The sequence below is a fragment of the Montipora capricornis genome, chromosome 2 (genome assembly GCF_036669925.1).
Source record: "Montipora capricornis isolate CH-2021 chromosome 2, ASM3666992v2, whole genome shotgun sequence".
Taxonomy (NCBI): Eukaryota; Metazoa; Cnidaria; class Anthozoa; order Scleractinia; family Acroporidae; genus Montipora; species Montipora capricornis.
In genome coordinates, this window is record NC_090884.1 from 38672731 (window position 1) to 38682730 (window position 10000).

General features: G+C 39.8%; 1 protein-coding gene across 1 annotated transcript in view; it reads left to right on the forward strand.

Annotated features, from left to right (window-relative positions):
* LOC138020831 (E3 ubiquitin-protein ligase rnf213-alpha-like) overlaps positions 1-10000 on the forward strand; it is a 500094-nt gene that overhangs the window by 117075 nt on the left and 373019 nt on the right. The window contains 11 exon segments of the mRNA XM_068867751.1: positions 772-905; positions 1408-1503; positions 2158-2352; positions 2422-2582; positions 2714-2936; positions 5891-6249; positions 6568-6726; positions 6836-6992; positions 7641-7714; positions 7983-8118; positions 8229-8336. Of these exon segments, the coding sequence (XP_068723852.1) occupies positions 772-905; positions 1408-1503; positions 2158-2352; positions 2422-2582; positions 2714-2936; positions 5891-6249; positions 6568-6726; positions 6836-6992; positions 7641-7714; positions 7983-8118; positions 8229-8336 (1802 nt within the window).

Below are 10000 nucleotides of genomic sequence, written 5' to 3' on the forward strand. Positions count from 1 at the left end.
GACATTTCCAGGATGTCGCCATTTGACTGCAACTACCAGAATCCTGAAAGTCTTGTTTTCGTCTGCTTGATAGTGTGATAATCTGTCATTTAAACCCTCCTACTTGATTTAAAAAATTTGAATTATTACAGTCAAGCTATGTCACGCGTGCCCAGTTGTTTTGAAATTTGAACCGGGTATTTAAATGTGCCTGCCAGTTTTGAACTTTGCTCTCGAGATTCTGAGTTCCTGTGGAATATTTCCCTGATATATAAAAATAGTAAGCTATGAACTTTCGTTTTATTATAAAATAAACGGTGTTTGAAAAGCGATAGCTATTTCAAGCGTTTGATGAATTATTGTTCAGTTATTGTGCATTTTTCGTAGCAACTTAAAATCTTCAAGATTCCATTCCAAAGAGGAATTCGCATGTTCATTTCAGTCTTGTGGATACTGGTCACGGGTAACATAGCTTGACTATGAGCAAAAAACCTTGGTAGTTGAAATCAAGTGATGCTGTCATAAAATTGTGTAGTTCCGACGTTACCAAATCTTACATTGATAGAACCAACGCTAGAGTGGACAGGCTGAGTGTTGGGGGTGTTGGGTGGTATTTCCTGTGGCCTTTGTGTAAGTCCACGTTTGATTTCAGGACAGCTACGGGACAATACGTACGATCTATTTTACTGACCAACAAACCCAAAAATTAAACGTCTTTTTTTTGTTATGTGTGAATCATGCAGCTTATTTGTTCACTCTTTCTGTGCCACTGCGATGATATTATTCTTTTAGGTCGCATTCCTCTTCGTCATCTTGTTTACAGAGTACATTCTCTGCCAGAGAGCATGCGTCCTCTTGTCTGGGACTTTGGTCAACTGGAACCCGAAATTGAAAAGTTATATACGAGTCAAATTGTCAACAGATTTGTAAGTTAAATTCTTGCAAAGTTTCCCTGTAGGACTTGATGCCCTAAAGTTCCTTAGAAAAAAGTACTGCAATAAACGTATATCGTTATAAATAAGACGACATCGCAAAATTTAGTCTTTCCTACCTTAGTGTTTTACTCTGTGTTAACCAACGTGTAGCCCTAAGTTCTAAATTCGTCATGAGCGTTCTAGATTCTTTTGGATCTCCTCGCCTACGTGCATTTCCTTAATTTGTTTATTTCTTAAATTGTTCTTCTTTAGTGCCGCACACTGATTAGTAGACATACAAATTGTTTTGGCAAAGTCGTCCTTGTTCCATTTCAGTATACAAGAATTCAATTAAAATGAGAATTTTGATGGTTCTTGTGTAAGTAAAAAGACTTCGTATCCAATGATCATGTTATTCTTAGGACATCCGAAATCTAATTTGATGTACGCATTCTTAAGTACCCAGGCATAATTAAAACCGTGACTACCTTTGTCTCCACTTCCTTTTATCCAGGTTCTTCAAGAAAATCAAATTCCAGGTGACCTGCAATTGGTGAAGGCTCTAACAGAAATTCTTACCGCTTCACAGCGTTACATGAGAGAACAAACGGTAGGTTGTCGTCAATGTTTAAAAAAAACGCTGAAATTTCACCGAGATAGAGTTGTTCAGCTTCTTTATGGGATTCCGCAAAATTCATGTTCAGGGCAGAGGTCTGAACAAAACTTTAACCTACTTCTGCCTTTTCAATGTTCCCCCTACAAGCTTGTGACGTCGTTGCAAAGGATTCCACTGTGATGTTAGGCTTTGTGATTATCATTTGCTGAAAAATCCTATGCAACTTTCACAGCCAACTATATGCAAAACCCAGGTATTGTGACTGATTCACACACATTGCCCGCGCTAAGAATGGCCAGCATGTATTACCTGCAAATCGTAATTTGGCCACATGATGTTCATTGTGTTTTGTGATCGGCCTTAGTTACAATTTCGATTTTGGTTGCTTTCTTTTATGAGCTTTTCAGTTCGGGTCATTACCTCTTGTAACGTTGTTGTCAAGTAATAATTTCAAGAATTATCTTTTAACCAGAACTTTGCACTTAATTTTTTACTTGCCTTTCTCACTTTAAGACAGTTTGTCTATCATTCTAAATGACGGCGTTACACCTTTGTCTCAAGAAATCTCCAAACAAAGTCCCTTCTTGAAAACAAGGAACATGATTCTCCTTGCTAAAATGTAGCCACCATTATTTTTTTTATCCTAAGGATGAGTGCAGCTTCGTTAGCCTTCGTGATGTTGAACGTGCAATGAAGGTAATGGTGTGGTTCTACAACCACCGTAATGTTCTTAACCCCCTGGTGGATGAAGCACCCATGGACATGGATGTGGAAAGTGACGATGAGGATGATGATGCCGGTGAGAACGAACAGGGCGAAACGGAAGGAGATCAGTTCGATCAGGTAAAAATTCCTGTTTGGTTCTGTGTTTTTTTCCTCTACATTTAAGCCTAAAATTTCACCCTTTTTTAGCCTATTGACCATGTCACACGTGCCCTTGTACTTTCTCTGGGAGTGTGCTACCAAGCAAGACTTCAAGACAGGGAACCGTTTCGTCGTGCTATAGCTCCAAGTTTTTCTCACCCTTGTTTGCTTCCTGGTGGACACAGGCGCATCCAGCACGAGATTACAAGGTACTTCTAGAAGATTTTTATGGACAGTAGCACAGCTTCTTGCGCTATGTCGCTAAATTTCATATAATCCGCCAGCCTTGTAAGCTGTCGAGTCTTATGAGTAACTCTGTCTTTAACTTATGTTTTGTTAGATGCCAGAAAGCGGTATTGAATGTTCTGAAATTAGGTGATAATATCGCACGTAACACAGCCTTAAGCGAAAATGTATTCATGATGGTGGTGTGCATTGAGCTGAGGATTCCACTGTTCGTGGTTGGTAAGCCAGGTAGTTCCAAATCTCTGGCCAAGACTGTTGTGGCTGCAAATATGGAAGGAGATGCCTCAAGATCCGATCTCTTCAAGACTTTTAAGCAGGTAAATGTGGGATGGATCTTTTACTTTGCAGTCAAAATACTTGGCAAAACCCCTCCATTCTGCTTCGAATGACTATCAGGCAAGCTCCGACTTGCCCCCAGTCCCCTCTTATGCAATTTGCACTCCCTACCTAGGATATTGAGTTAAAATTGCGCTGGATTAAGAGAACTGTAGGAAGGAAAGGAAGAAATACGTTTGTATTTTCTGACCTTATTTTCCCATGATAACCACAGTTCCTGCAGGAACTAGCTAGTGTCACATTCTGATGACCAAGAGAGGGATTTGTGAATGTGTGGTCGACGTTACTTAACAATTATTCCATGATCGCGCGTTGGATATGAGATGGTAAATAGCCAACGAGATGCGTAGCGCCGAGTTGGCTATAACCAGTCTCATATCCAACAAGCACGAATGGAATAATTGTATTATTAAATTCCTTGAACCCCAAAAGTTTGGAAGTGCGAAATACGAGCGGCGAAAAAAGTGAGAGAATCCGATCGAAATGGAAGAAATTTGATGAAGATGCGATGATGTGTAATACCTTGCGGCAAGAGATTCTCAAGGTAATAGAGTGAATTCCCCATATAGGCCTTTTACCCAAGGTAATCCCTCTTAAGTTACTTTTAGACATGGTGCACAGTTATTCCGAGGATGTTACACGCGCGATGCGTGGACTGCCCAAGCGTCTTTCTCGCAACTACCTGAGAGAAATGGCGGGAAATTTGGTGAAAAGTCGTTTATATGTTTTGATTTTTAGAATATGCTTCGTAGCAGATATGTTTTCTGCATTTTCAGCTGTCTTTTTGGCTCTTTGGCTGTTCATTATTTTATCGTTTATCCGGTTTTAGGGAATTTAATAAGTAAACCTCAACGGCAACGAGTACAATGGCTGTGTAAGCGTGGGTTATAATTCTTTGTTCACTTCTTTCCCCTTCTTTACAAAACAACAACGTGAAATGACCACATTCTGTATATTCGAAAAAAGTGAGCTACGACGGCCAATTTTTAGAATTTTTTTTTGAATTTAGACGCTGTCTCTCATATTCTGTCTGGGGTATTTCTGAATGAATCTAAGTCGTTTTTTAATTAACCTGCTATCAGGCGTATTTTTTCAAGGTGATAAGTAGGGAGGGAGGTCATGATCGCGGATTATTTTTTAATCGGCGTTGACTCCGCGTTGTTGCCATTGTCCCTTAAACTGCTTTTTGCTGCCTTGGTGGCGAGCGTCTATGTGTACTTCTACTCATTTCTCTGCCGTTCATTCAGTTGTTATTGTTTGTGCAAGGAAAATCTGTCTATTATTTAAACTCCTATTAAAGTTTCGAAATGTATTAAAACATAGCGAGAGCCGAAGCTCCTTTGCTTGTAATTAAAATATCAAAGAAGACATCCTCACATCGCTGGAGGTTTTCCTTCGTTTTGAAACGAGAGGAAATGAAACACAAACAAATCCTCCTCGAAAACATCCACGCAACGCGCGAGTAACATCCATGGAAGAACTGGGTACTATGTCTAAAAATAAATTAATAGGGATTGCCTTTGGTAGAAAGCCTATATGGGGGATTCACTCTCTTGCCTTCATAATCTCTTGCTTGTGGTCAAACAGACGCAGGCTCATCACAAAATTATTTCTTGCCTTTTCGCGTACTTGTAAACGTTGGAATTGATCCAAACTTTCCACAATAAGGTTTTTTTTTTGCTTCATCCAGAGAGAAATTTCGCTTTCCAAACTATATATATGAGCTGATAACCGAGATTGAGCAAACCAATCAGAGCGCGAGAAATGCCTAAACCGCTTGCCTTGCTCAAATTGCTTAAAATGATTGCGTCCTTTCGTGTATAAATCAAGTGAATTGCCTCCGGCCAGTTGGAATTCTTAACAGTTGTTGTTCTTGTTGTTCTGTCGGTCGTTTCTTGGTTTGTGTTTCATTGGCCCTGAGCAGCCCCTATGGGGAGTAGTCAACTAAGTATGTATTGTATGTGTTGTATTGTATTTTATTATCCAACTGCTTTCGTTATTGTACAGAAAACGCACGAAACGAGTACAAATATTCCACGATATTGTACAGTTATTGTACAGTAGAGAACCGATTTGACTTGTTTAGATGCTGACGTTGCCCCGCGATCAGTCACACGTCGTCGGTTGTTTACAATTCATTCGTTGTTTGTATGTTGACTCGCCCTAGCGGGCTCGTCAAAATACAGCACAACTCATAAAAATACTCAGCGATACTATACACCAAAACATCCCTCCAAAGTTATTCTGTCGCACCTTCTGTTTTGCAAACAAAAAACCCAAAATGACATCATGAATACTTTTCATCGTTTTGAACTTCCATCTTGCCCTGATTACCCATGATGCACTCAAGAGCGTGAATTGTATTGTATTGTATTGTATTGTGTTGTGTTGTATTGTATTGTATTGTATTGTAATATGTGAAAGATTTGCATGTGTGAGAGAGGAAGCTTCAGAAATTCCAATTGACAGGTGCTTGAATTGTTTAGAATGATTGCGTCCTTTCATGTATAATTCTCTCTAGTCGTCACATTGTTCTCTTTCTTAAAATCGCTAATAACAATTATAGGGATGACGTTTTCTTTCTGTAGTAACTATGAAAGGAGTATGGAGGATGGGCTTTAAATTACATTCACAGAAATGTTCCTCTCGCTTTCAGGTCTTCAACCGTACAATTTCAGTCTTTGACAATTGTGTGTTTACCCGCTAGGAAAACAAGAAGGTCATTTCATAATTTCGAAGTGTCTTAGCTTTAAGTTGTTTGCGTTTTGACCTCACGTAACGCCGTGATAGAGCTAGCTTATTTAGTTTGTTTTTAGCTTACTGATTTTTCTTTGATTTTTGTTTTGTGTCGTTTTACTTTTTCATGGGCTTTGCATTCCCTTTTCGAATTGGCTCTTTTTTGATCCTGTCATCTGAATTTATCTGAAACTTGCAGGTTCATATGGTATCGTACCAATGCAGCCCCCTCTCGACAGCAGAAGGAATCAAAGCAACCTTTCGGCAATGCAGCCAACTTCAAAAAGCCAACAATCCGGACAAATTCGTTTCAGTTGTGGTATTAGACGAGGTTGGTCTAGCAGAAGACTCTCCTTTGATGCCATTGAAAACTCTTCATCCACTTCTTGAGGACGGTGTAAGCGCAACCGATGACATTATAGAGGTGGAAGAGCAAAAGACTGAAAGAGTAGCCTTTATAGGAATATCAAACTGGGCTCTTGATCCTGCAAAAATGAACCGAGGCATTATGCTCTCACGTGGCATACCAGATACAGACGAACTGGTTGACAGTGCAATGTAAGTTAACTCTGCCTTGTTTTCACTTGGTCTTCTTCCAGTTCTAATAATATGGCCTTGGTAGAAGTAAAGATGTCTTGCGGGACTTGGGTATCCTCTTATATCTAAAAGGTGTTTGAAATAAGAGTCTTAAGTAAGGATCGAATATGTGCTGTGGTGCAACACCGCCTTGTTGCTCATATCTTGTGATGAACATAGTGACACAATTTATCTTATAACCAGTCAAGGTCAGATGTATGCAGAATCTTTTGTGTAGAAAAATGAACTGTCACACTAAATGATCCAATTAAAATTTTTCATCCATTTTTTTTTTGTCAGGGGCATTTGTTCAACAGACAAACGGGTTCAGAGCTTTGTTGAACCGTTGATGGATTCACTTGCCCAGGGCTACGAAAAGCTCTATGAAAGACAGAGGAAGTCTGAAGCTCTTCGCGAGTCTAAAAAGGATGAGTTCTTTGGGCTGCGAGATTTCTACAGGTAGAAGTGCATGAAATTGTTATGGTGTCCAGCGATGTCCTTTCAATTGCTTTTCTCTTTTGAACCAGCCTTTGAGGATTTTTTTTTTTTTTGCATTTTCGTCCATTAGCTTAGTGAAGATGGTCTACAAAATGGCGGAAGACCTTGGCCATGAACCTGGGTGGAAGGATATCGAACACGCCATCAGGCGAAACTTCGGGGGATTGGATGAGATTGACCCCGTGAAAATCTTCAAGAAGCGATTTCCACAAGAAAGGAGACAAACTGTATGAATCTCAGTTACTCAATTTTTACTTCAACCCAAACGGACAAAATCCCTGCAGGCAGCCATCCCCCAAGGGGACAGGGAAATGAGGGCAAGGGATGTCTGGCACGTTTTAACTGTAAATTCCGTCTAGTTCCAAATACTTAACCCGTCAGTATTATCCTCATTCTCTGCATTAAATTCTTAAGCGTATCTAACTGCACACAAGTAATTGGGGAGACTGTAAAATCATATGAAATCATAGCACTGGGATTTAAACCTCTTTGAGCAGAGTAGGGAAGCAGCAAACTCAGCCAACATATGACATTAAAATCCAATAATGGTACCCAGGCAACATTGTTGGAAGGCAAGTGCTCTCATCATTGTCCGGTCCCAACGCTCCTACTCTATCGTGCCATTTCCCTGTTGCCTGGCTGCTTAGACATTCAGAAATGAGTTGTATTGTCTCGAACCATTTAAGTAAAATCGATGTACATGCACCTTTAATAACGTGTGTTGAAAAGCAGAGAAGGGTTAAGTTGTCTCGAAGGATTAAAGTCTAGCCCTCATTAAAAACGTGTGTTTCTTAGAGGGTATTGTTTTTATATCAGTAAAAGAAAGATAAGGTCTTTGGAAAATCATGACTTGAGGTAATTGCCCTGTTTTGTAGAGGAGGAAAGATCACGATGCGTTCTCTGCAGTGAACTTGATCAAAGCTAGTCTCGATCGTCAGATTTCCAGTGGGTAAGATTCAGTGTAAAATTATTAATTTCAATCGTGTGCCTCTTTCTTAGAAAAGTTATTTGCCAAGCAACTGCTACCTATGGGGTATTTGTGTGGCCATAAGACTAGTAATGCTGTCCTTATTGAAAGGGATTGTCAGGCAGTTAAATTACCCCTACATTCAGTTGGAAACCGATTTTTTGTTTTTTTGGTTTTTTTTTTTTTTACGGTCAGGAATTACAGTGACTCTGTGGCGCATTAATATCTTTTTCTGCGTCGATTTTAACAGGGAAAGCCGATACTTGTTGGTGCTGACAGAGAATTACGCTGCCTTGCCAATTGTCCAGCAGGAATTGCACAAGAAAGGAGATGAACCTATTGTTATTTTTGGAAGCAGTTTCCCAAAAGATCAGGAATACACACAGGTGCCGGCACAACTAAGAAATGAGAAGTGCTTTCGGTATTTTAATTGATTGAATATTCAGGAGAGCAAAAATAGACGTACTAGCCTTTTCCTCTTCCATCAATATTTTAGGTCTGCCGGGACATAAATCGAATCAAAGTGTGCATGGAGACGGGTCGAACAGTGATTTTATTGAACCTCGAAAGCCTCTACGAAAGTCTTTATGATGCCCTGAATCAGGTGAGAATCTCTTGAGAATCTCAGTGAGTAGAAGAGTAATTACAGAATTGCAATACAAATTAGTGTCTCTGATCAAGTTAGTGTCCATTTGGTGCTCACGGCGCTTGCACTGCAATTTACAAAATGCACTTTATTTTGGAAGCAAGCAATTTAAGGAGATTCTGTTCCAGTGCTTTGATGAACACGTGTGGTACGACGACAATATCCTTGCATAAAGTTGAAGGCATGTCAATCCCAGTTAAGGTGATTTCTCATAACAAAATTTGTTGAACGATTTTCTTGAAACTTCCCCTGAAGGTTCCCTACTAATCCTTGTTTTGAGAACTACAATAACAAAGATAAGTCACCGTGCTTACTTAAGAGATATAATGGGCTAATCTTACCCCATTGATGCCTGTACTGATATTAATCATGCGCGTTATTTCATCAGCTCAGGGTACATTTTGCCGTAGCTAAACGAGAGGGTAACAATTGAACAAACATCTGATAGGTAGAAAGTGTAGAGCATGTAGAACACTGTCTTAAGGGGAGCGCAGGCGCGCGAAACGCGCCAGCGGAGCACCATGAGTAAGAATTTTTGGGAAATCTATCCATGCGAGAAAATTTGGTTATGACGTCACGTCCGTCCGTCCGCCCGTACAGAGTGTCGGGGTGGAGGTGGGGATGCAGGATACTCTCTGGGACGGGAGTGTTCGGGCAATTTTCCTTGGCGGGAAATCGCGTGACAGCGTTGCATTTGGCAGCCTGCGTTTTTCTGGCGGGAAATCATTTTAGTGACAAGCAATGGGATAAAAATCAGGAAAGAGCACGAGAGAAGAGGCGACGAAATTTGAGAGATTTAAGCGAAGAAATCCTCGAGAGAAGCCATGGAAGGAGAACAAGAGAAAACTTCAATGAAAATCAACCTAAAGCTGAGAGAAATAGAGCGTGAGACGTAACACTTATTTACAACGGTTAGCTTTCAGGTAAGCTTAATGTATTCTTTCTTTAATAATCAGCTTATATGCTTCGCTGCCTCACTTATATTGTAAAACTAGCTAAAAAAGGAAGAAGGCCTGGAAATGTTTGCAATTCCGTGTTGAAAGAGATTCTGACATATTTCAAATATCATATTTATAGGCTTTTTGTGTAAAATGTATGTAAAGTTGTGAGCTGGTTTGTTTGACTGCTGTGAAATTGCAGTCGAGTAAGCGAATTTACAGCGCTTTGGGTTGACTTTTTGATTAGTAAAGATTTTTGCTGTTGTTCTGAACTGAAGAGAGAGGGAGTGAAGATTGTCAGTCAAACGGAAAATGTTTTGAAAGAGATTACTGTGCATGTAATTTCAGTTTTAGTTGTTGATTAAAGTTGTTAGTTATTGTTTGCAAGGCTTGTTTGTTTACTGCTGTCAGCTCAGAGGCGTTTGATCTGTTTGATCACTTTAAACTGTACACCCTAATGACGATTAATTTTGTACTTTATGCAGAAGCATAATTATTTCCATAAACACTATATTGCTTTTCTGGGGTTAGAAACTGGAGCTCCGCTTTAGGCTTGGCTAAATCTATTATAGTTTATGGAAAAATCCCTCAAATTAGAACGACCTCGACTCAAAACGTTTCTCGAGTCGTTGTTTTCAAGATCGTAATTTACATCCCTGGGTAAGGGGATTTGTGTACGTTTTT